Genomic DNA, 25,894 nt, shown 5'->3' with positions numbered 1-25,894 from the left:
GGGAGTGGAGCCAGATCCCAGGAGCTCACTGGCCAGCGACCCTAGCTTCATAGGGTGAAGAGCAATAGAGGAAAATGCCCACATCCTCCTCTGCTCTCCACTTATACACAGCGGGCGGGCATGCACACTGGTACTTGTGCAGAACACTCATATACACAAAGAACCTAAAATGTAGTGCGTCGTATATTACTTGTCTGGTATGTACAATGCCCTTAGTTTTATCCTTACTGCTACAATAATTTTTTTTGAGATTTGTTTTAGAAGAATTTGAGCATGTTCCTATAATTATAAGTTTTGTGAAAATAAATATAGATAAAATATTTCTAATGATCAAAAGTGATAGGATTTATTATGAATTCTGTTAATTTGCTAAGTACACAGGTAGACCTGGAATGGGATGAACCCTACCCATCTTCCCACTATAGACTTGCAAGTGAATCTTTCCCTTACATCTGGCAGGTGGCTGTAATCTACTCTCTCTTGGGGCAGACCAGAGACTTGTCCTGTGTTCCATTTCTCATCATGTCTGTGGATCTGTAGGGTTGAGCATCTGTGTAGACTTGGTGATAGTTTAGAGTCTGGTCTTTGTGGTGTATAAAGGTCCACTAGCTCGGAGCTGAAGGAGGCTCTACCTCCCACAGCCCTGACTTAGAGGATTTGTCTTTATCATAAATAGTCACGATAATGTGTATGTTACAGAGCCTGGGGAGTATCTAATAATTTACTACTGTAGATCTCAATAATGACTCTTATTGATAAAGATAAAAGGCTCTCTTCTTTCCAGCAGTTCTTCTGTAAGCACCTCAGAGTGTTTTCTGGAATAGAGTAAGCATATTTCCTACTTGAAGGTTCTTCACCCCTCGAGCTTGGTAAAGACAGGGCAGAATTCTTGGCGTTAGGGTTTCTCTGGGGCTTATTTGAGGTCCCTACCTCATAAGCTGCACATCATTTTAGGGCCTATGGATTGGAATATCTAGAATAGTTTTGTTTATAAGTTGGGGCTGAACAGCAGAAGTCATTTACTGGTGGAGCCCACAGTAGGCAGGTACTTTCACCTATTTAAAAAAAAAATGTGTTTTTTTCCTCCTCGTTTATTTTATGTATATGGGTGTTTTGCTTGCAAACTGCATGTGTACAATGCTCAGAAAGGCCAGAAGAGGGTGTTAGGTCCTATGGGATTGGCATTGTGGGCAGTTAGAAACCATCATTCCGGTACTAGGAATCAAACCCAGGTCCCCCGGAAGAGCAGCCAGTGATCTGAACTGGTGTGTCATCTCTCTGGCCCCTCTTCTCCATGTTCATTACCTGGTACTTTGGGCATAAGGAGTAGTAATTATAAGGTACTGATGTCATATGATTACAGGTTTGGGGCTTGTTTTTTCCCATCACAGCCATCATACCTTGCTCTACTCCGGTAAAGGTTTCTTGATGAGCCATCCAGCCAGTGACCACGAAGGCTACTGCCAGTGCTTCTAGTTTCTTTTGTGTGCCCATTTGACTTGGGGAATGATGTGTCTTTTACTGCGTCCTTGTGACAAAAGCAGCCGTGTCCTTGAACACCAGTTTTGTAAGGTGCTGCTGTTCTTTGTTCCTCTCTTGCTAAAATTCCACTTGGCTTCTGAGTTTCTGTGGTCATAAGTTTTACAGATTCCAATACTAAGGGCACTGCGTGGTATTCGGTAGATGCTGCTTTGCTTGACCACATTGATCTAGACGATCCTGCAGCTTGAGTTCAGCTCCTCTTGGGCACCTCTCTGAACCATTGGAAGCTAAGAGCTGGGACTGGAGGGTTACTCCAGGTATCAAGGAGGACATGGGGACAGGCCTTGTCATAGGAGGGATCCTTGGAAAATTCGGTTATGTGTTAGGCTGCACGCTTCCTCTCAGAGGTTCCACCTCCCATAAAGGCAGCAGAAGACTAAGTGTGGCTTTTGGAAGGAAGAAAGATCATCGCCAAGAGAGGCACTTGGTTGAGCTGGCCAGGGACAAGGCCTTACCAAGCAGTGTGTAACAGTGTGGGAAGGAAGGCTCAGGGCCAAGTTTTAGGAAACAGTGTCTGCCTAGGAAGTGTGGACACTTGTGGTAACAGTGTTCTGACTCTGAGGACTAAGACCTGTAAGATACATGACCTGTGGCTCAGAGGTTCCTGTGTGTGACCTCATATACCTGCTCGTTCAGTCACCTTCCCTTTGTGCAGGTCCTAAGCTCAGCCTAGACTGCCTGCCCTCACACACTGTGCTGTCCCCAGCACAGTAAACCTTTCCTCTGCTAGGTTCTGTCCACAGTTCTATGTATTCTTTCCCCAGAGGCTTGGGTTGTCTCCTGCCATACTTGATACAGGTTTTTCTCCCTGCTTGTCCCAGGTGAATCTGAGCAAAGTTGGCGAGTACTGGTGGAGTGCCATCCTGGAGGGAGAAGAACCCATCGACATTGACAAGATCAACAAGGAGCGCTCCATGGCCACTGTGGATGAGGAGGAACAGGCAGTCCTGGACAGACTCACTTTTGACTACCACCAGAAACTGCAGGGCAAGCCCCAGAGCCACGAGCTGGTATGAGCACCATGGCCCTTCTTGTACCTTCAGCAGGCGGGCGGTCATGCTGGTAGGGAAGAGGGCATGAGAATAGGCTACTCCTGGCTGCCTGCTTCAGCTCTGTAATGTCCTGCCTACCTAGGGAAGCCCAACTGCTCATGTCACCTATTCCTCACCTGAGGACAGATAAACATTGCTATTCAGTTATATCTCGTACCTGAGCTGTGAGCTCTGGTGGCACAGTCTTGAGGGTGTCTCTTTATTTACCCTGAACACACCATAGCTTAGAATTGTCGAGTGCTGACGACTCCTTATGCCCTATCTCTAGGCAGCTTTCCTGGAGCTCTGAGAGTCCCATTGGTGGAAGAAGGGAGGGCCAGGCTTCAGGGCCAACTTAGGTTCTGACTGCAAAAGCTAATGCACAGCAGAAGTAGGTGAGTCAAGTGTAGTGCCGGGGCTATGACAAGGGAGTGTGAGGTCAGCAGCTTCTCAGAGAGCAGAACGCTGTGCCTGGCCTTTATAGTGCCCAGGGACAGGCTGCTGGTGGCAAAGAATGATTGCTTAGATAAACACATTTGTTCTCCCTCTTAATAACCCTGAGAGTAGCTATTAGGGAAGAAAAGGCTGTTGCTTTGGGTTCTCATCACTGTCAAATGCCCAGCCAAACAACCGATGAGCTCGTGTTCATGTAGACCAAGCATGGCTCAGAGAAGGATTGGCAACTTGGGTATAGGCTATCAATAGAAAGGCAGCCCTCAGGGCTCCAGAGAAGTTAATGTGTGTGCCCTGTTGTCTCTGAAGGAGCCTCTCTTCGTGGTTTGTTTGGATTGTCCCGACTTTCCCTTCAGAGTAGCACAGTACATGGGGCAGGATCTTTAATATGCTCTGTTGTTGCATTGGCCACTCTAGTCTGTTTCCATGGACATGTTTCCTATGAGTGAGGTCAGGAAGCCCTTAGAGGCAGCACCGGTGTCCTTAGCTCTTCCCCCAGGCCACACCAGCATGTCATGAGCATGAAGTGTGCTAGTCAGGGTGGGTTGACAGACTGTAGGCTCTGCACAAGGGTTCTTGTTAGATCATCTGCTTCAAAATGAAGAGATTGAGGTTTGAGGTCTTAGGGTGTATTATGCTTCATAGCAACTCTAGCAGAGGGCTGGGGTTTACTTCTCTGTCCTGGCTCAGTGTGTGGTGAGGGGAAGGTCCATGTAATACAGAGGTTCTTAAGCAGAAGCTTGGAACTTTGGAACCTCACCTTAGCAGAGGTAGCCAGACCTGCTTGGTCACAGTGTAATGCAGTCATGTTGGCCTGTGTCTGCTGAATGGAAGGTCTATCTGTGACACGCTGCCTCTCTGTTGGGACCTTATAGATTTGCTCACTCCTATGCCCAGGGTCAGGACTTTGTCCACAGAAGGACTTAGATGTGTATAAAAGGTGACAGCCAGAGAGGAGTCTGCCTTCACCAGAGAAGTGAATGCAGATGCTGTCTATCATCCTGGGTAGATTGGAAGGAGAGGAGCTACCAAGTACCACTGACAAATTTTGCCACAGAATGCAGACTGCGGATGAGTGCCATGCCTTCCCCAGGTGCTGGACTGAGTCTCTGTTGAAGAGAAACATTGAAATAGATACTGATTATGGCTTGAATTGCCTTTGTGCATGTATCAGACTTCAGTGGAGTCTTGTGCAGATTTGAACTGCGAGATGAAAGAGAAGCTAGGAGGGCCTACAGCTTTCTGCCCCTGTGAGTCTCAAGGTCTCTGGGATTGCGTCCCTTGCAGGACGCATGTCAAAACAACCTTAGTGCCACTTGCCTGGGAGTTGGCAGCAGTGCGGGATTTGCATGACAGGTCAGCTCTGCGCACCCTGTCTCCCTTTTCCCTCCCAGCCTCTTGCCCCTTGACCTTGCACTTACTGTTCCTCTTGTGCAGCCCTCTTTTTTACCTTTGGTGCTGATGCCCTCTGGCATGGCTTAGTGTCACCTTCCTCAAGGACAAATGGAAAACAGTCTGCGTCAATGAGAGCAAGCACACAGCTGCCTTCAAGAAATCAAGAGGCCAGCCTCTCTAATGTGACCTTATTCAAAGAATAGTAGTTCAGCCTTGTTCTGCAGTCTCAGTAACGGTCCTCTGAGGAACTGGCTGCTTTGTTCATCCTTGGAAGTCTAGGGTAGTCTGCTTGTCTCCAGTAAACCAAGGCAGCTCTCAGGAAGTTCCTCACTGCCAGTCTGAAAACAGGCTAGCAAAAGGACCAAATGGTTACAGGGCTAATCCTCATACGTATGCACTGTGCACAAGCACACTGAATACAGTAGCCTGTGTGTGGGCTGCTACTGGAAAGCTGGCTCACTCCAAAGGCAAGGCTTGGGGGAGTCCTATTTTTGCTTTCCATGAAGACTGCCCTCTTTGCCCACAAGACATTGCAGAAACCTGAGTGTGGAGCAGAAGGTCCTTAGACCTGTGCATAGAAGACTTGCCGTGGCTGGTATGCAGCGTCCACACAGCTTCTTATGGTCCTTCCAGCACTTGGAGACGGAGGAGACTGAACAGCAGCAACCCAGCTAAGGACCATAAGGAAGACCTCGAAGATGCTGTGCTCTAGTGGAAAGTCTTGAGTCTAAATTGATTTTGCTGTGGACTTGTCATGGATCTGGCAAGGGCCATTGAGGGAATGAGTGTGCTCGCCCAGATGAGGTCCCAGGAAGGCCTTCAAGGAGCCTAAGGCTTGGGTGGAACCCAATGTGATTCCCTCCCCAGAGCTGAAAGAGTCAGGATGGCCAAGGAAGCCTCTGGCTGTGGGTAGTCAGGAGCATAGCTCTTAGGGCTCTGTTAGATTTTCACTTGGCCCACTACCTGCCTAGTATCCGTGCTGAAGTGTGAGCTCCTTTTCAGGCTTGAAATGCCGTGGAGACACATCTTCAGCGCACAGCACCCTGCGGTTCCATGTAAAGTATCTTTAGTGCTTTCTTTTATTGAACAAAGAAATAGAACTAGAAAGGCAGGTCCAGGGCTGTGTGCTTCCTAGTATGGCAGGTTAGCTCATAGTCAGTACTCACATGCAGGGGTTCGTGGGTAGTTGGGGTCACTTCTCTAGGATTGCCACTCCTAACTAGCAGAGAATGGAAATGGGGCCAGGTCCCTCTGCCAGCCTCCATCTGCTGTGCACGTTGGCAGTCAGTTACCAACGGGCTCTGTATTGATGCCCATTTATGGTGTAAACTTGAAGTTTTCTAAATCTGCCAGAATTTTAATTGTGCTTCTAATGCCACCAGTGCTTTGTATTTTAAAGCATTTTAATTTTGAAGTGGTGATATACCTCTTTTGTCGTTTTTTTTAGTTCTCTAATGTCACCATAAGGTCACTTCTTTCCAACATCAGCAAACAGCACTCTTTTCCCCAGTTGGATCTCAGTTTGGGTGGGCGCTCATCTAGAAGGGTTATGTGGAACTGCACAGGTGCCATTGTTCTGTACGTGCTTCCGTGTCTCTCTAGGATTCCTCCAGCCTGGGGGCACTTAGCCCTGAACAAACAGTCACTGACATTGCATAGACAGGTGCCACTGTGTCCTAGGAATGAATCTGGTGACACACAGGATGGTTTGACCTCTACTTTGGCGCTGCAGAAAGGGCCATGCACTCACCTTGGCATCCTGAGCTCCCTCAATTGTGAAAACAAACCAGGCAGCCTGCCATTTGCTTAGTGGGTCCCCACAAGCCCCTGGGTTCTCGTTCACCCTGCACTGGCCAAGGCTCAGCAGCCTCCGGCTAGGTTATCTGGCTGGTCCCATCTTGTCTTCTTCTGAGATTATACAGCGTCACACTTCTCATGGACAAAGATGAAGGCCTACTGTGTACTAAGTAACTTCGATATGCTTGTTGCTACTTCACTTAGGTTTAAAAACAAGCCAAGACTCACCTAGCAGGAAGCTTGGATTTTGTTTAACAATCCATAGTTCCGAGAATCCAGTAACTTTGCTGACATTCAAAATTTTCCACTTTGCTTTCAGTCTGTCATCCTCGTGATAAGGGCAGCAGCACCTGTCCTCTGCACCTGTTCTGCAGGGCTGTCTGCAACAGGTGCTCCATCGGGACAGTCTCTGGCCATGTGTCTTCTTGTTAGTCTTTTTGGTTTCCTATGGTTGGAAGGAAGGAAAGATCTCCTTATCTTTGGGTATGTCTATGGTGGAACTGAGGAAGGATTACCCATTAGCATAGGCACAGGTACTGTCACCAGGGACACAGCCTAGAACCACACAGCTCCAGTCTGCCTCTGTTTTTCAAAGGCTAGACAGTTCAGCAGTGGCTGTAGACTGAGAGGAGCTAAGCCTATCAGCTCTTACTGTGTCCTAAAAGGCAGTGGGGCTTTTCTGACTGCCTGCCAGGTCCACAGTGAACATTTGGAGGTCTCTCCTCTCCTCTGTATCATCATTCTTGGTCAATCCCAGTATTGTCTGATGCATTTCTCAATGGCAAGAACTTCCTTCCTTGGGAAAAAGATGCTAGAACACCTCTGCATACCTTAGTCATGTGCCTGAGGGGCTGGACACCACCCCTCATATCTGAATCATCTCCCTGGGGTTACTGTAGGCTCTGTGGGTTGTGTGGACCCTGGACAGACCTAATGAACTATAAAGAGCAGTCAGGGCTTCCCTGGAGACCAAAGCTGGAAAGCTAGAAGTTCAGTCTTGGGAGAGCAAAGACTCGTTCAGAGGAATGGCAGTCAGTAGGTGCCTCCCTTGGGCACAAACTACTTACTGCAGGGCCTGCTGTCCTCTGGCTATTTGGCCCTAGCAGGCAAATCCTCAAGCCCTGAAGAAGCAGGATGTCTCTTTGCCTGCAGGCAGTCTGTTCTAGGAGAAAGCATGCAGTGCCTTGTGATCTCCTTTAATCTCTCTATTTTCTGTTTGTAGAAAGTCCATGAGATGCTGAAGAAGGGGTGGGATGCTGAAGGCTCTCCCTTCCGAGGCCAGCGATTCGACCCGGCCATGTTCAACATCTCCCCAGGGGCTGTGCAGTTTTAATGACCGGAAGTAAAGGAAACCCTCGCCATCGGGGAGATGGAGAGTTGTCCTCCTCGCTCCCTGCATGCCAGGGACTCACTCCTCCTGATCAGTCCTAGCCATTTTTTCTTTCATGATGAACCAGGCCTTCCATGCTGACCTTCCACCTTCAGACTATTCTAGAGAAGGTGCAGGGCCAGCTGCTTGGCAGTGTCTATGGCCAACACTAAATGAAGGTGTTTGACATGCAGGAGGGACATGTCCCAGCCTCCTGGTAGCACATGTTCTGTCTCCACAGCAACCAGGCACTGCAGGCAGCATTTCCCTTCTCCCCTGTTCTCTCTGCTTGCTGTTGTTTTGACGCTATTCTGCTTGCTTGTCTTCTGATTGGGGATAAGGAGTGGCTGGGCTCAGACAAAGCGAAGTTGAATTGTGTGGGGCCAGGCACATGCATGAGGGCTAATGGGGCATGGCTCTGGGGCTCCTTCTGGGGCTGCTGTGGGGTTCCCTCACTTGTTGACCTGTCTGTCTGTCTGTCTGTCTGTCTGTCTGTCTGTCTGTCTCTCTCTCTCTCTCTCTCTCTCTCTCTCTCTCTCACATGTGTTTGTGTGTTGTGTGTGTATGTTTTCCATCTTGTTCATTTCTTTGTGAAAACACTTGGCCTGCCTCAGTTTTATGGGTAGAGCAGCAGAAACTAGGGTCTGTTTGAGATGTTGGGAGAAAGTTTGAGGTTCTGGCCTCTGGCCCAGGTGTGGCAAGGATCCTATCTGTCCTCTGACTGCAGCTGCCTGCTTTGATCCTTGTTGAAGTGAGCTAAGACTAGCCACCACTACTTGCTTCCCCCCCATTAGACCTCCTCTTTGGGTATGCTGCATTGAAGCCTGGGTACCTTCAAGAAGAGATCACAGCATATTGGTAGTTCATTGGCAGATCGTGTCAACTACACTCCCTAAGGAGCTTTGACCCTGAAGGATGCCTCAGGAAGAAATGTGTATCCACTAGCTTGAAGGCAACTACAGTTGAGTCCAAGAAAATGAAGATTTCCCTGTGCCAATCACCAGACTGCTTCCTAGAGCTCAGAGCCTGTGTGGCCAGTCCAGCCAAGGGGTGAGAATCTGACCAAGGGACCAGGACCCAGGTGTCCCAACCCTTTAAGGACTCTCTCTGTGGCAGTTGGTGCCTTGGCATCTCCATTTGCCTGGTTCTCAGTCTTGGTGTGCACAGCACTGGTTTCTGTACTCTGGAAACCAACCATACAAACTGCAAGAATTAAGACCCATTGAAGCCAAGACAGCCTGCTCTCTGGAAATAGCCCTGCACCGAATTCCATGTCCACATGCTTGGAAGGAGCCATTGGAAGAGCAGATTGTAGAACTTACTCAACTGTTTAGACAGGAGCTGGCTCGTTGCTATCATTTGAGGGGTTTCTGGTTTATTTCTTAAAAGTCCATACTGGGATTTAATCTGTGGGCCCAGGTAGACCACGGTGGTGGGCAAGGGCTAGCATTGGAACCTACATACCAACTCCAGAGTCTGAGCTTGTGATTGGACATTGGTTACCAGGTTGATGACATCTCTCTAAAGAGGTCATCATTTGGGAGTAGACTCTGTCACATTCACAAGATCCCCAGGACACTTCGCTTTTAGTTCTTGAAGTTTCCATCAAGGTCCTAGGATGTGCATGTCCCTGTCCCATGCAAGCTCTCCCACCTAGTGAGGGAAGCCTCGTGGTGTGTATGTATCTGCAGCCCTCTCTCTCAGCTGGCTGCCTCCCTCTCAGCTCTCGTCCTGTGGGTCGTCTTCCAGAAGGGGTAATGATGCGGAAGAGCCCTGCATCTTCCTATTTAGGACAGTGGCGACTCATCTTCATCATTTTAGCATGGTTTTATTTTCTGTGTTATGTTTTTTCTTTGTCGATGCCCCGTTTGAGCAAACAAGGCTGTATAGAGAAAACAGCCTGAGGGAGATAGTATTTGGGGAAGCCATGTGGCAGGAACCTGTGCTCTGTGACTGATCCCTGTGGCATGTTGTAGTGCATGGTGTGGTGGTGGCTACTGTGTCTACATGTCTCCATTACAGGGAGGCTCAATCCCAACCAGCCGAGTAGATAGCTCTGTGCCCTGTTCTTCGCCCCGAGGCCCTACCCTGGTTTCCAAGCCACTGAAGCTGGCACATTGCCTGTTTTCTCTTTTTAGACACGACAGCCACAGTTTGGCCTTTAAGTCCCACCAGCTGAGGTCTGAGGAAAGCAGGGTGACTCTGTCCCCTTTGTCCAAAGACCCAAAGAGTGGGGTGTCCAGCCTGCAAAGTCGCTCTGGCTCCTTGGTGTTGGTTTGCAATAAATCTGTATTTAAGCAGTTCTGGGTCTGTCTGTGACGTTCACTGTTAGGACACTGCTGTGAGTGGCCATTACCCTTGACTTCTGGCCATGAGTCCTGAGTCCCTGTACGTGGTTAACACTAAAACCAAATTCTCTGGGTTGTTCCTCATGACCTGTCACTACTTCTAGAAATTCTATAAGCTATTAATCTTTATTATTACTATAAAGACCCATTCAGAATCCTGAACCACCCTGCTGGGGATCCCTTTTCTTGGGGTTACTATTGCCTTGATTAAACTCCATGACCAAAAGGAACTTGGGGAGGAAAGGGTTTGTGTATCTGGCTTATACTTCTATGCTATAGTCCGTCATTGAAGAAAGTCGGGGCATGAACTCAAGCGGGGCAGGAATCTAGAGGCAGGGGCTAATGGGGCCATGGAGGAATGCTCACTTCTCCTGGCTTGCTCAGCCTGCCTTCTTACAGAACCCAAGACCAGCAGCCCAGGGATAACAACACCCACATGGGCTGGGTATTCCCCTAGCAGTCACTAGTTAAGAAAATGCCTAGTTTTAGATCAGGCTTGTCTATGGGCAGATCTTATAGAAGCACTTTTCCAGTGGCGATTCCCTCCTCTCAGATGACTAAGGCTGTGTCAAGTTGACATAAAACTGGCCTACACCCATCCCTCCTCATTGTTTAACAGGCTTCCAAGCCCTTAGAACGCAGGCTTTCATCAGTACACAATGCTGTGTTTCTCAAAATCCACTTAGATCTCAGACTTCTCCTTTCTGTGTTCTGCCCTATTCCAGAGAATCCATCACTGACCCTACTTACTCTCAGTAGGCAGGACCTGTGGGTTTGAAAGTTAGCTCCTCAAATGAATGAAAAACATTGGAATAGCCCATCTCATTCTTGGGCCCAGAAATAACTTTAACACCCCCCTGCCCCCCCCCACCAAATCTTCAGTGATTGGCCCTGGGAGTACAGGAGTGAGCCTAGTCGAGCAGTTTGTGTGGAAATGTGTCCAGGAGGCGTCAGCTGCTGTGCAGAGAACTCACTGGCCAGAACACTGTGCTTGGGGAACAGACCCTCACCCCACCTCAAATCTGCTCCTCTAGCGGGCCAGCTGGCAGTCAGCTCAGCCAGGAACTGGATGGCCTGCTTCTGTGAGTAGAAAGCATGGAGTCAGTGCAGAGGCTGGCTAGCTCTTGATAAGCTTCCCTGTTTGGTGAGAGGCCCAGTAGCCTGCACTGGTGCCCTGGTCCAAAGCTGGGTATCCTACAGAATGAGGACAGACTTTGGCCACCCGAGGTTGCTCTCTACCTGCCTGAAGGTCTGGGGCATCAGGTGTCTCAAAAAGCCTCCTGCCCAGGAACATTTCACAGATGTGGGCTGAAAGCCCTGGGTGCCTCCTCCTAGTTTTGCGTACCAGTCACTGTCTTGGGTGAGAAAATAAATACTCTTTTCAGATTGACCAGTTAACTTAGGGTGTTAAAATGCTTTATTTGGTTTTGGTTTTGTAGGGTTTTGTTTTGTTTTCAAGACAGTTTCTCTTTGTGTAGCTCTGGCTGGCTGTCCTAGAACGTGCTCTGTAGACCATGCTGGCCTCAAACTCAGAAACTGGTCTGTCTCTACCTCCTGAGTGGTAGTACTAGAGGGGCGTGCCATCACCAATCAGCCATTATTGGTTTAGTTTGGTTTGTTTTCTTTCTTAAGGCCTGGCATTACTATGTAGCTGTGGCTGCCCCGGAAGTCACTCTAAATTCAAAGAGATCAGCCTGCCCCTGCCTCCTGAGTGCTGGGATTAAAGGCTGTGCCACCATTGCCTGGCTTTTGGGTTTATTTCTTAAGATTCAAAATTGACAACTTTTGTCTTCAAATTGGGAACAGAGTCCCAGCACGCTCAGTGTTGGTTCTGCTGTCTGTTCTCCACAGTCAAGAGCCTAAGACCTGCACTGCATATCCAGAAGGCCTTGTTCCAGGAAAAGCCTGCTGCCACCTGAAGCTTGGTGGCCCCTGCTGTTCCCGAGGTGAAGGAGCAGGGTCGTCACAGGGCCAGCTCACCTCGTGGCTGTGGGGAAGGTCTGCATGATGGGAGCAGCCACACCCCAGCCCCGGCCGGGGACGTCACTGCAAGGCTGGCCGTCTGGATTTCTGCCTGGGACGTTAGCATTTGCCAGTTGGTCAAGATTAAAGATACCCAGAGGTAGCCCTGCCTCGCTTCCTGCCGTACCTCCATACTAGGTTTCGTAAAGAGCTAGACAAGACCTCATAGACTTCCTGGCACAACCCTCCATGCTAGTTATAGGAGTGAGTAGCTCTCCCAAAGGTATGTGGCCTGTGGCTACCTTATCAGTCTCCAGCCATCCAACCGAAGACTGGCACAGGGTATCTTCTCCCCTTTGACAACAGTTGTCCCTGAACCCTCAACAACCCAGACATGGGTGCCTCAGTGTCTCCCCAACCCTTTGCTGAGGCGTTGTATAAGGTCAGGGTGGGATAGAGCCAGAGAAAGAGATATTTAAACCCCCACCACCACCACCACCACCACCACCACCACCAGGGCCGTCAAGGATGCCTGGCCACTTTGTTCTGGTAGGTACTAAGTGGAGATACTATGCTTGCCTGCCTGCCAGCATTTTGCCAGCTTCCTCCAGCACAACAGGCAGGAGTTAACCTCACACCTCTGCAGACCTCAGGATTTCCCACCCTTAACTCCATGTAAGATCCCACCCGCCCCCCGCCCCAAATCACATGTGTCCCCTTATCCCTTAGGGCACTGACTGGTGTGTGCTAGCTAGCCTCTGATCTTCCCAACACCTTTGAGAAGTTCAAAGCCAGCTCTGGCCTGTCTCCCTGGCTGGGTTTCCGTGGCAGTGAGTGCTCAACCCCTCTGTAAACTCGTAATGCTTTCTGAGGGTGAGGGTGTCTGCTGCGTGGAGGCAGGAATCACCTCAGGCTAGCGAGCCCCTTGCTGCTGTCTTCAGTTACAGAGCCGCCTTTGTCTCTTGATTGATAATGCTCCTTTCTGCAGCCCTGAAGGTGTGAGTGTGCCCTAGAGTGGGTGCGTTTCCCATCTTGCCCCCTGTTGCCCTTTGCCAGTTCCCTAACTTGTGAGCCCTCTGCCTTTCCTGGATCCCCTCATTTGGGCCCCGGGTGGTGTCCAAACTACTAGGTCTGACTCTTCCATAGGCATCTGGCATCGACCATGCCAGCAGACACTGTCCTGCCTGTATGGCCACTCAGACTACAGAGATGGCCACAGCTGGTATCCCAGATATCTGCTCCTGATTGGACCAGCAGGGTGTAAAGACATGGTTGGTTGAAGGTTAGGAGGCAGTTTTGGGCCTGGGCTGAGGAGATAGATGGGTCAGTTGGTAAAATGTTGCTGGGCATGTGTGAGGTTGAGTTCAGATTCACAGACTCAACATAAAAGGCTAGGTAGGACGATAGGGACATGGTTCCCTAGAGCTTGCTGACCAACCAGTCCCACCAAATAGGCAAACTCCATGTTGAGTGAGAAAGTCTTGTCATCAGAAAGTAAGGTGATACAGGTGTCTAATAAAATTCACCACACTTTCCAGAACTAAGTCATCGGACAAACTGCTTTTAATAAATTCCTACTGGCCCCTGGCTCTGCAGCACTCATGTCTGTGTAGGACTCTTACTTTCACATACATTTCATAGCCCTCCTCTTCACCCTGGGCCCTCACGCACCATTTCTTCCCTGTGGGTCCTGGAACTCAGTCCCTCGTGAGGCCTGTCGCAGGTCGGAGAGGAGCAAGCTGTCCTTCAAAGCCCATCGTGTGGGGCTGTGTGTAAAGTGGAAGCATGTGGGCCCTCGTTTGCAGGCCTGAGGACTGCCCATGGGAGCTGCTTCTACACAGGCCCCTCCTGCTCGTAACAGCTTTCCTCAGCATATCCCGGATAGTGCTGGAGCTGCCATCCCTGCTTCCCATCTCATAGCAGTCGGGAGCCATAGGAACCCCTGTCTTTGCCCCGAGATGATGACTGCCATTTTTAAATTGTATAAATAGGTGACTGCTTGTCCTTCTCTCACCCTTGCCTCTGTGAGCTGGCTCTGTGGCCTCCCTCAGAGAGGCTTTCTGACGTGAGTATTGCTCTAATTATCTGCTGCAGGTGAGTGTCTTGGTTGGTCTGGATTTCTCTGTCTTAAGAGTGGAGCTATGGTAGAATCTCCTGCAGCCTCCCTCTCATTTTTATGACCCTTTTCCGCTTTTCCTTTTCCCTTTTCCTTTTTTGTCTTTGTGCCGGGTGAGGAGTTAAGAGTACTGTGCATTACCACTTTGTGGGGAAGTCGAACAGTCTTTGACACTTTTTACTGGATGGATTTCTTGTACAGACTTCTAGTTGCATTTGTCTATTCTTTGCTTACATGCTGCACACACAGGACAGGTAAGGGTGTTCTGAATTGACGCCTGTGTAAGTCACATACATTCTAGAGTTGAGTAGCCTGAAGCCCACCTTTTCCTAGAAGGCTGCTCCTCACTCTCCAGCCTGCTCCCTTTGGGTATGACTATTCCTGGGATCACCTCGGTGTCTTCAGCTACTGTGTCTGTTTTACCTTCATCTCCTGACCACACCAGAGACAGGTCAGAGCTCTTTCTACTCCTGGCCTTGTTTCCAGAGCCCAAGCCTGTTGTCCCTGTGATGCCCGGTGGCAGCTCCCATGCTCTGGAGCTTGCAAACACGTGCCTGTCTCCTCCCTGTTGGGACTACCTTTCTTATCAGAGGACATTAAATGCTTAAGATACTTAGCTTTCTCGTTTTGCATCGAGCTTATGTAATGACATGCAAAACACCAGCATCTAGCCTCTCAGCATCCTGGCCCCTCCGGGCTCAGCCTGCATAGACAGCATGCACAGGCCTGGCGGGGTAGATCTAAGGGAAGGATGCCAAGGATCTAAGTGTGGATGCAAAGGGACCCAATCCCCATATCCCACCTACAGCCTGTCTTCTCAGGTCACCCAGGAGCCATCGAGTACACTTAAGCCTTAAGGCACACTGAAGCAGGCTAAGTACCCCCACAGAGAGTGAGGAGGGATTCCTATCTGTGCAGTGAGAATCAATAACCTTAGAAAAGTCAGATTCAAGTCTACTCAACCAGGAAGTTGCTACTAGAAATCTCAATGCCCTTGGACCCAGAGCCTTCCTGGGGCCAGCTGGAAGGAGCATAGTGTGGGAGCCGGCTTCCTGGAGTCCTTGACTAGAGTCCTGACAAGCAGATAGGAAGGCACTAGAGCCCCAAGGGTTGCCTCTCCTGCACTTTTGTCCCCGATGCTGGTTAACAACAGAAGAGCTTACGGTGTATGACAGTGTCCAAAACTAGGTGAGAGGGAAATAGGCAGAGGGCATTTAACTTGAGCCTTTCCACCCTCCTGCACTCCCCTCTGGGGAGACCCTCTGGTCACATTTCACCTTGATCCACACATTGGGATCCACTTTAGGTTCTAACCCAGTTGTTCTCAGCTTGCAGGTTGTGATCCCCCTTCACAGGGGTCACACACCAGAAACCCTGAATAGCAGACGTTTTCATTGCAGTTCATAACCACAGCAAGATTAGTTATGAAGTATCAGTGTGAATGGTTCCATGGTGTTGGCACCACCACATGGGAAACTGTCGAAGGGCTCTATAAACAGCATTGGGAAGGTTGAGAACCTCTGCTCTAACCCCATTAGAGCCCAGAGCTGGTGTCCCGGAACACCCCAGTCCCGCAACACATGAGAACCTTCACAGCCCTGCTTCCTCAGCATAGATGGCTGCCCACTTGTCCTCAGGCTTTCCCCACAGCCTTTCTGACCTTGAAGTCATGGGCTCTTGGAAAGAGATGATAGATTTCAGTCACTGTGCTAAATGATGTTTTAGTGAACGAACACAGATCCCACTGGAAAATGGGAGTGCCAGAGCACAGGTGGCCACTGGAACCCCAAATGACACAGGTTGTTGTAACGTGAGGACTCATGACCCCATGAGGGATGGAACCATCTCTTGAAGGCACTGGTCTTGTGTCAAGTTTTTCTAGATTCCTGAGGGCTCCAGCAGGACAGGAACTCTAGGAGATGGGACCAGGCACCCAATCCAGCTAGACTCCAGAGCCTGGTACCCTCACTGCTAAGCCCACATCGCTGCCTCCTCTCCTTCCCCTGCCCCAGGTTTCCTCTTGTTATTCTCTTTGCCCTAGGACTCCCAGACTGGACATAGACATGGGCGGTTGGAGGCATGAACCATTGGTATGCAAGATTGGGCTAATACTGTAAAGGTACCCATTCTCCCCAGCCAACAGGGACCTCTTCCAAATCTACATTTGACGAAAAATGCCCATTTTTCTCTGTCTCCTCCATACCAGCTAGATGGTGTACACTTTCTAGATGATCTGAATACCAGTCAAGAGCCAGATGTCCCTACATACAGGGGTGAGGGAATAGTCCTGTACTTACCTAAATTGTAAGAGGGTGAGCGCCTGATAGTCCCCAGCAGCTCGCTACTCAAACCACAGGAAGGCAACAATTAGAAGGCCCAATGGTCCCCTAGTCTCTCCCATTGGAGGGCTCACCCAGGGTGCCTCAGACCCATCCAAATTCCTTTAATCCTTATTTTTCCAACTGCTACCTCTGTTTTTGCTTTCTCTGCTTGCAAGACTACAAAGCTTCAAATATTACTTCAAGGTGCCCCTCTCCCAGCCTAGAAAAACCCACCAGTTCCCTTTTCAACCCCCACTCACCTTGGCATACTCCACCACCATCAGGAAGCTTTTGTGTTTATATTTTTATTGTGGAAAAATACAAATTACATAAAATTAGTTTGTTTTACATTGTGTGTGTGTGTGTGTGTGTGTGTGTGTGTGTGTGTGTGCGCACGCGCGCGGGTACACATGCATGTAAAAACTGGTTCTCGTTCTGCATGTGGGTCCCGGGGTGGAGCTCAGGTGGTCAGCCAGGAGCCTTTACCTGCTGAGCTATCCTGAAGGCCCCACTTCAACCAGTTTTACGATTCCACGGTGGCACAGCCATCACCAGCATCCATCACCAGCGCTTTTTAAAACACTGAACTTTAATTTGTTGCTGTATTAAATAGGCGAAATGTTACAAAAGGCCCTTTTCGAGGCTCTTGGGAGAGTTAAAAGCCAGTGGTCCCCACTGTAGGGGCAACTGGCTGCGGTAGCAAGTGTCAGGGTTGACCACCACAATACCCACTTTCCCCATCCCACCGCTCCCTGCAGGGTCAAGGCGTGGGATGGTGGCCCTGTGGATCTTCCGCCAGCCTACCTGGTCTGATTATTGCGTAGGAGTGGGAGAGCTAGTGGGCTCCAGTGTGAGCGCATTTGGGGTGGACAGCAGGGTCTAGCCGGTCTCAGGGCACAGCCAGGGAGGGTCTCCTGACAAGCGTGTGGAGCGAGAGCTGCAGGTTAAGACTTGGCATTTCTAACTGAGAATGGACTGCTCTGCCTTTGGTCTCTGTAGGGAGGAGTATCTAGGATCTGGGATCCTAGCTGAGAGATGGGCCTAGCCGAATGCCTCTCATGGAGACAAAGATGGCCAGGATGAAATGGTCCTGTAGGCCTGGCTGTCATAACCTACCATGATTACCTTTCACACATGGGTGCCTTTCATGTGCAGCCAAAAATAATCCTAGATTGGTTTTACAACTGCACAGTTGTGAAGATGCCTCCCCAGTGCAAACAGCACAAGGCCAAAACCAAGTTCTCCTTCCTCCCCCCCCATCTCCCTCCCTCTCTCCTTCCCTCCCTCCCTCCCTCCCCCCCTGTCTTTCCCACCACCACCTCTCTCCCCCCCCTGTATATCTGTTTGTGTGTGTGTGTGTGTGTGTGTGTTTTGTTGTGTGTGTGTGTGTGTGTGTTTGTTTGTGTGTGTGTGTGTGTGTGTGTGTGTGTGCATGCGCGCAGAATCAATATAGAACTGTTGGGCCTCTACAATCATTATACTTCCTTTAGGTATCCTGCCCTAACCTCTGGAGACCACTAATTTATTCTCATTCACTGTAGTGAACCATTTCATGTGTGGTTTATGTGCAGTTGTTCAGTATTTTATTACTGAACACCAGACTTTCCCAGATGCCCACTCGGGTTGCTGTGTGTTGGGGTTTATTCCTTTCTCTTGCAGAGTAGCATAGCTGAGTACGTGGGTGTACCGTAACTTAACATCCACTCAGCAAAGCACATTTGGGCCGAATAGTTTGTGAGACAGGAGAAAAGGAAAAAGTAGGGGAAATAAGAAAAGAAAAGGCCCCACACAACACCACCATAAAAAAAGAAAAAAGCTGGAATCTGCTTAAACCTCTCTCACTGAGAATCAAAACTTCTATCATATTTAACATTTGTTTAAGGCCTTTTCCTCCTCTCTGTTTCTGTCTCTGACTCCTTCCATTTTTCGTATTTGGTGTAGGTGTTCTCTGTCTGGGTGACCCTGTTGTTAAATGTGCAGAGATCTTTCTGCCTCTGCCTTCCAAGTGCTGGGATAGAAGATGCGTGCCAGCGTTACCTGGCCTTCATTCCCATCTGTAAACCTGTAAGAGACATCCTAACCCTATGTTACCCAAGTGGCCCAACCTGTCCAGGCAGCTTCAGAGCCACCCGATGATCCCGTTTATCTAGAGGGTCTGGCATGATGGTGCATGCTTTTAATCCCAGCACTGAGGATGGGGGAGGGGAAGCATGTGGGTTTCTGTGAGTTCAAAGCCAGCCATACATAGCAATGGCGTACATAGCAAGTTCCAGTCCAGCCAGGGATACATAGACCCTGGGGGTGGGAAGAGAGAAATTTCTTAGCAACTCTTTTGTATAACTTGAGTACTGCTAAGATTATATTTAATGCCAAGATAGATAACTCTGGCTATCCCTTCAGGAGCCCACACCCATGTTTGGGTATGTCGTGTTCTTTTCCTGAGTGTCTCTTGACTCCTTTGGTGAAAGTCTATGTTTGAATAAATATCTTTTGCCAGGTATGGTACCTCGTGCCTTTAATCTCAGCACTTGGGAGGCAAAGGCAGGCACTTTTCTGTGAGTTTGAGGCCAGCCTGGTCTATGTAGCTACTTGAGGCAGGTCCATGCAACATAGTAAGATTCTGGGTTTTTTTTGTTTGTTTTGTTTGTTTGTTTGTTTGTTTTTGTTTTTTAAGAAATAAAGAAAAAATAAGAAAAAACACTTGAGACTTTTAAACTTAGCAACTCTTGGGGTTGGGGACATGGCTCATTTAGTAGGGCAGTTATGTGGTTGCCATACAAGCACAAAGACCTGTTTGGATACCCAGCACACACTATGATCCCAGCACTGGGAAGGCAGACATAAAAACGATCATTGGAGCTTGCTGGCCAGCCAGTGTAACCAGTTGGAGAGTTTCAGGTTCAGTTAGAAATGTTTTCTCAGGAAATAGAGGGATGGAGAAACAGCTCAGCAGTTAGGACACTGGCTGTTTTTTGCTAGAGGACTGAAGTTCAATCTGAACTACAACTGCAAAGACCTGATGGCGCCTTCTGGCCTCCACAAGTACTAGGGGTGTACACAGCAGACAGACGTACATGCAGGTAAGATGCCTGATATCAACATCTGCCACCACACGTGTGTTCATACACGGATATGTAATAGTTTTTGCAACTCCTCTTTAAGATACACACGTTCTTGGGCGCTTCTCGTTTTTTTTTTTTTTTTTTTTTTTGGTTCTTTTTTTTCGGGGCTGGGGACCGAACCCAGGGCCTTGGGCTTCCTAGGTAAGCGCTCTACCACTGAGCTAAATCCCCAACCCCCGCTTCTCTGTTTTTAATAAACTCCAACTTTGCCTCTGCGGGTTTGTTTGCCATAAAATTCTTTCTGCACCGAAGTCAAGGATGGAGTCTTTCCTGTGTTGAGGTCTCTAAAGACTGAAGGGATGGCGAAGGGGAGCGGAGCCTCAGGTCCCTGCTGCCAGCGGCAGTTTCCAGGTTGGTTTTCCTATCGCAAACAAAGCTGTCATTAACATTCATGTACAGGCTTTTGGGTGAACAGATATCTTTATATCTTAGGAATAAATACCCCAGAATGTAACTGCTAGGTCATATGTTTAAGTGCGTGTGTAACTTTAGTAAAGCTGTCAGACTGTTTCCAGAGCAGCCGCAGCACTACATCCCCAGCAGCCGCACCTCGAGCTCCTGTTTCCCTGCATCAGTGCCCAGATTGTCTCTGCTGTGATAAGCAGAGTGGTGGCTCCACAGAGTCCTGGCCAGGCCCTGTGGGGGTGGGGCGGGGATCAAGGTTGCAGGTAGAATTTAAGTTTCCAGCAGTTGACCCTGAACAGCAGATTGTTCTGGATTCCTGGGTGGACCCAAAATAATTGCCTGATTCCATAAACACAATGAGTTGGATGAGTCAGGAAGACTTGCCGTGGATCCCTGGCTTCTGCTGTGGGTGAACCCTGACCACGAACTCAGGGACTTCTGCCATCTAGATTGTGGAATACTTTGTTCTGTGTAAGACTGATTTTGTTATCGTTCGTGACAGTAGTAATAGGAAATGATACAGGTTGGAACAGGATTGGTTTAGGTTTTTAGAAATGAGGTCTACTGTGTAGATCAGGCTGGCCTGGAACTCAGAGAGATCTGCCTAACCCCAAGTTCTGGGATTAAAGGTGTGCCATTGCGTCTGACATCGCTAAACATTTTGTCCCTCCTAATAGTTATGAGAAGGCATCTCCTGATTTAATGTTCATGCCTCCGGTGGCCAGTGACTGGGCATTGAGCAATCTTCTTAAGAAGTGCTTTCTGGGGGTTGGGGATTTAGCTCAGTGGTAGAGCGCTTGCCTAGCAAGCGCAAGGCCCTGGGTTCGGTCCCCAGCTCTGAAAAAAAAGAAAAGGGGGGGAAAAAAAAAAAAGAAGTGCTTTCTGTCACACATGGTGAGAACTCTGTGAGTCTTGGCCAGGTTCTAATTGAATTCATTGTTTTTTATAAGTGTCAGATTATGTACATTTTATATATTCTAGATAAAAATCATTTGCTGGCTGTGCAATTTAATGTTTTCCTATGGCTGCATGCATGCATATATACATACATACATACATGCTTTTATATACATACATAACAATCAATATAGAAGACTTTTATGTCCCCAAAAATTGGGCAGCAACTGACCAAAGCTGGTATCCTCCAGTTTGACTCAGTTCACATCCTGTCTCCCTGGCCATAACATTGGATTACACAGATTGAAGGTGTGGTCTCCCTCATTAGCCCCTCTTCAGAATCAGTCACAAGCCCCAGGTGTCTGACCTGTTCTTCTGTGTGACTGGCTATAACCTGGGTTTCTAGAGCTTTCTGCTCAAACTCAGTTAATTTCCTTGGGCAACTTAGTAGAGTTAGGGAAATTCCCAGGTACTTCACAGGCATTAATAGAACATGCAAATGAGGACTCAGAGTAATCTCTGTGGAAAGGGCCTTCCTAGACCACAGCTCAGGAACATTCACAGGTTTTAACTGGCTACCGTGTCTGAATGGGGTTTGATGAAGGCTCGTTGTGGTCAGTATAATTTTTAGCCCTTCCCTGTCCTGGGATAGACTTTGTAGTGGTCACCAGCCATCCTAGGATGCTACCTAGGATGCGGCAGCCACAATTTATCTCATTAGCACACAAGACACCATCACTCCAACAGGTTCCAAGGATTTTGGGAGTCTATATGCCTAGAAATCTATAAGAAGTCCAAATATATTCTCCACAACACCAGAGTAGTTAGTAATTCAGCACTTTTACATAGTCTTGCTATCCCTGAGCAAAAGTTTTTAATGTTGATGAGATCCAGTGTTTCAAAATTTCCATTTATGAATCAGTTTCTGGTGTCAGATCTAAAAAAAAATCTTATCCTAGATCTCAAAGACTTTCTCCCATGTTTTTCTTGAAATTTTGTTGTTACATTTTTACATTTAAGTCTGAAGTCCGTCTTGAGTGAATTTTTATCTAAAATGTAGGGATTTTGATTTGCAAGCCTGGATCACACAGATTGAAGGCGTGCGGTCTCCTGGATTCAGCACTGTTCACTGAAAGGACGGTCTTCCCGCCATGGCCTCCCTTTGTCCCTTTGTTCCTCCAAAGTGAATCGAGGCAGCTGGAAAGACGGCACAGGCACTCAACACCAAGCCTGACAACTTGACTTCCCAGAACCCGCATGGTAGAAGGAGAGACTTGACTCTTGACATGTTATCCTCTGACTTTTACACATGCATACACGTGTACACATGCATACAAATAAATGTAATTAATAAAATGTTGGAAAGTGAGGTTTTGTAATAGGAACAGAACAGAGTCCCGAGTGACACCCTCTGAGATTTCCAAGGATCTTGTGTTCCAGAACAAAGAGTTGGCCTAAGGACAGATGGATAGTTACAGAAACTAGACAGTGTAAGAAAAGGACTGGCGTGATATACAGACCTTTAATCCTAGCGCCCAGCGGGCAGAGGCAGGCGCAGGTGGATCATTTATGGATTTGAGACTAGCACTGAGTTCTAGCACTGTGTAGCCAAGGCTACACAGCAAAACGAGAGAGGGAGGGAGGGAAGGAGGAGAGAGAGAGAGAGAGAGAGAGAGAGAGAGAGAGAGAGAGAGAGAGAGAGAGAGAGAGAGAGAGAGAGATTGATTGATTGATTGATTGATTTTTCCCAAATGGAAATGCGCTGGAACATGTCCAAGGCCCAAACAAAACCTCCCTACCTCAGAGCCATGACGTGTATAGGTAACGTCATTTACCCTCTCCTTTCTCTGTACATCATGATTTTCTAGAGCATGCTCTGTCTCTTACTTGTAGCACATTTTGGCCTTTCTTCATGACCAACCTACCCTATTACCATAGAGTCCTAGTGAGTGCCCATGATTCTAGCTACTGGAGAAGCTGCAGTGGGAGGATCGCTTGAGCCCAAGAGAATATCCTGGGACACAGTGAAGTACTCAACCAAAAGGAGAAGGAGCATTGGGCATGATTTCTTTTTCTGTCCAGTCATCTGTGTATCTACCTTCCACCAACACGGTTTTAGTTCTATATTTTGTAGGCCCAACACATTGAGGCCTTTTCGTATCTCTTTTACTTATTGTATGCTCTTTGCACATAAATTTTAGAGTTTAGAACAATATGCATTTCTACAAAAGGCCATGTTGAGGGTTGTGTTTTCAAGGCAGACTTGCCACTCAGCTCTCAAGCTCACAGCCCTCCCACTTCAGCCTCAAGTTCAGTGTTAAGCCCAGCACTTTGTCGCAATTCTAATGTTAGAATTAGATTAAACCTATAAATCAGTTTGAAAGATTTGACCTCTTTGCTGTGTTGAGTCTTCCAAGCCACAAGCACGGTATGTTTTCAAACATTCAAATCAGTCATGTATTTCATTATAGTTTAAGGGCTTCTCTTGCTGTGATAAAACACCATGACCAGAAGCAACTTGGGGAGGAATTAATTTCATCTGACAGCTTACAGCCCATCATTGAGGGAAGTCAGGACAGGAAGTCAAAGCAAGAAAACCTACATGCAGGCAGGAACCGAGGCAGAAGCCATGGTGGAACACTGTCTATCGGACTGCTCATCATGGCTTCCTCAGCCTGCTTTCCTGTGCCGTCTAGGACCACCTGCCTGGTGTGACAGGCACAATGGGCTGGAACTTCCCACATCATTCACTAAGAAAATACTCTACAAGCCAGTCTTATGGAAACATTTTCTCAATTAAAGTTCCCTCCTCTCAGACAACTCTTAACTTGTATCAAGTTGGGGAACTTCTCTAATTTCGTGCATTCTGCATGTGTTTTGTATGTATGCATGCATGCCAGAGCTCTCGAGAGAAACCACTGATGGGGTGAATCTATACATATGAAAAGGCAATTTATTAGAGAAGTTTATAGGCTGTGGTCTGGCTCATCCAGCAGTTGTTGCCTCCTGATGGAAAGGCCAAGAATCTAAAGTTGTTCAGTCCATGAGACGGACATCTCAGGTGATCTTCAGTGTATGCTGGGATCCCGAAGAGGTAGGTTCTAAAGCCACTGAAAGAGCGCCTCAGTGGCAGGGTTTATTTTTAAATGATGGCTTAAGGGAGGAAAAATTAGGTACGAAATATGGACTAGAAAATAAATACAAGTGTAAGCTGGCTTTTTAATAATCATTTTATAACCACAAACTTGTACAGAGGAGGATGCCCTGTACAAAGCAACAGATTCAAACATGGTGCTCCCTTAGCCAGGTTGAAGATCCAGCCTCCGCGGTATTGAAATTTAGGATGCAGTCCTTGTGTTTGAATGAATCCCTGGGTGTTTGGCACAGTCCATGCTTTTAACCAGTGTCTTAGGGTTGTACTGCTGTGAAGGGACACCATGACCAAGGCAGCTCTTATAAGGACAACATTTAATTGGGCTGGCTTACAGGTTCAGAGGTTCAGTCCATTATCATCAAGGTGGGAACATGGCAGCATCCAGGCAGGCATGGTGCAGGAGGAGCTGAGAGTTCTACCTCTTCATCTGAAGGCTGCTAGCAGAATACTGGCTTCCAGGGAGCTAGGACTAGGGTATTAAAGCGCACCCCTAAAATGACATATCTACTCCAACAGGCCACACCTCCAAATAGTGCCTCTCCCTGGGCCAATCATACACAAACCTTCACAACTAGATTTGAACAGAAGAATGGCCACCCGACCCAGGTAGAAGTAGATGAAGCGTCTGTGTGTTACCTAGCTACTGAAGTACAGCCCCACAGAGCAGTTCCAGGGGCCTAACTACTGAAGTCCCGCCCACAGAGCAGTGCCAGGTACCTAACTACTGAAGTCCGGCCCCACAGAGCAGTTCCAGGGGCCTAACTACTGAAGTCCCACCCCACAGAGCAGTGCCAGGTCTGTCAAGCTCCACGGTGTCTTTTTCTGCATTGTATTTCTCCAACACCTGAGTCTTGCACTCCACTGAGTCTTGTGTCCCGTCTTCTGACAAGTCTGCATTTCTGATCACCGCCTTCCGGTTGCACACGATTACCATGGAGCAGGGGCCAGCAGGCTCCTGGGAACTCCTGGGGAAGGTGCTGGTGCTGCTCAAGCAGCAGAGATCTGGTTGCTACCGAAGCCATGGTGCGTCTCTTCTGTCTTTTTATACAGGCTGCTGTGAGAAGGTAGGGCCAGGTTTACAGCGGTCTCCTGACCTCAAGTGATCCAATCAAGAAAAATCCTAGCCCTGTGCCCCAATGCTTGGGTTTTAGTTGATTCCAGACGTAGTCAAGTTTTGGTGTTTTCTGTTAGTTTATAGAAATGAAACAAACATTTGTGTGTTGGTTTTAGATCCGCAGCCTTACTAAACTTCCTGGTTCTAGGATCTCCTGTTGCAGTGGCTAGAACTTAAGTACTGTGCTGGCAAGAACTGTGGGCACACATTTACTTCACTTCTCTACGACTGAGGTGGAAATTATCCAGTCTGTTACTACCTAGGTACAGTTTTTGGTAGACCCCTTAAGGGTTGAAGAAATTTCTCTCCCTGTTTGCTGAGCCCAAAAGGTTATGCAGTAAAAGTTCGGTCCCCAGGACAGCAGTGTTCAGAAGTAACAGGATGGGGAAAGTAAGACAGTAGGTTAGTTCACTAGTGGAGTCCTACGTTGATGAGCTATTGGAAGGTAATAGAAGGAGAAGATAAGACTGACTACCAGGAGAAGGCCTTCTAAAAAGATTTATTTTTATTATGTGTAAGTGGTAGCCAGATGCCCTTGGAGGCCAGCAGAGGCCATCAGATCCCTTGGAGCTGGAGTCACACAGTCCTGAGCTGTCCTGTAGGTGCTGGGAACAGAGCTCTGCAGGAGCTGCACACAGTCTTAACCACTGGGCCGTCCGTCATTGCAGCCTGAGCAGAGTTTTTAGGGTCGTGCAGCTGAAGGCTGTGCCTATCTTAGGTTTCTTCCCAACTCTGCCCTCTCCTTAGCACTGTCTCCTTCTCTACCTGCTCTGCTGAATACATCACATGATGTCGCCTCACTATGACCCAGAAACACAAGCCAAGCGATCGGAAATTGAAACCTGGGTCAAAATCAATCCTTCCTGCT

At 48.3% G+C, this 25,894-nt stretch overlaps 1 protein-coding gene and 1 pseudogene across 1 annotated transcript in view; one reads left to right on the top strand and one right to left on the bottom strand.

The window, feature by feature from the left end:
* Window positions 1–9,890, top strand: part of Nudcd3 (NudC domain containing 3) — an 81,631-nt gene extending 71,741 nt beyond the window's left edge. The window contains exons 5-6 of the mRNA XM_032917104.1: window positions 2,364–2,552; window positions 7,441–9,890. Of these exons, the coding sequence (XP_032772995.1) occupies window positions 2,364–2,552; window positions 7,441–7,551 (300 nt within the window). The 3' untranslated portion in view covers window positions 7,552–9,890. The remainder of the gene's footprint in view (window positions 1–2,363; window positions 2,553–7,440) is intronic.
* Window positions 9,891–21,884: 11,994 nt separating this feature from the next.
* On the bottom strand, window positions 21,885–24,846 carry LOC116912027 (annotated as a pseudogene).
* Between the last annotated feature and the right edge of the window lie 1,048 nt (window positions 24,847–25,894).

This window comes from Rattus rattus, chromosome 11 (assembly GCF_011064425.1).
Source record: "Rattus rattus isolate New Zealand chromosome 11, Rrattus_CSIRO_v1, whole genome shotgun sequence".
Lineage (NCBI taxonomy): Eukaryota > Metazoa > Chordata > Mammalia > Rodentia > Muridae > Rattus > Rattus rattus.
Note: the sequence above shows the minus strand (reverse complement) of the source record. Positions and strands in the feature narration are given on the sequence as shown.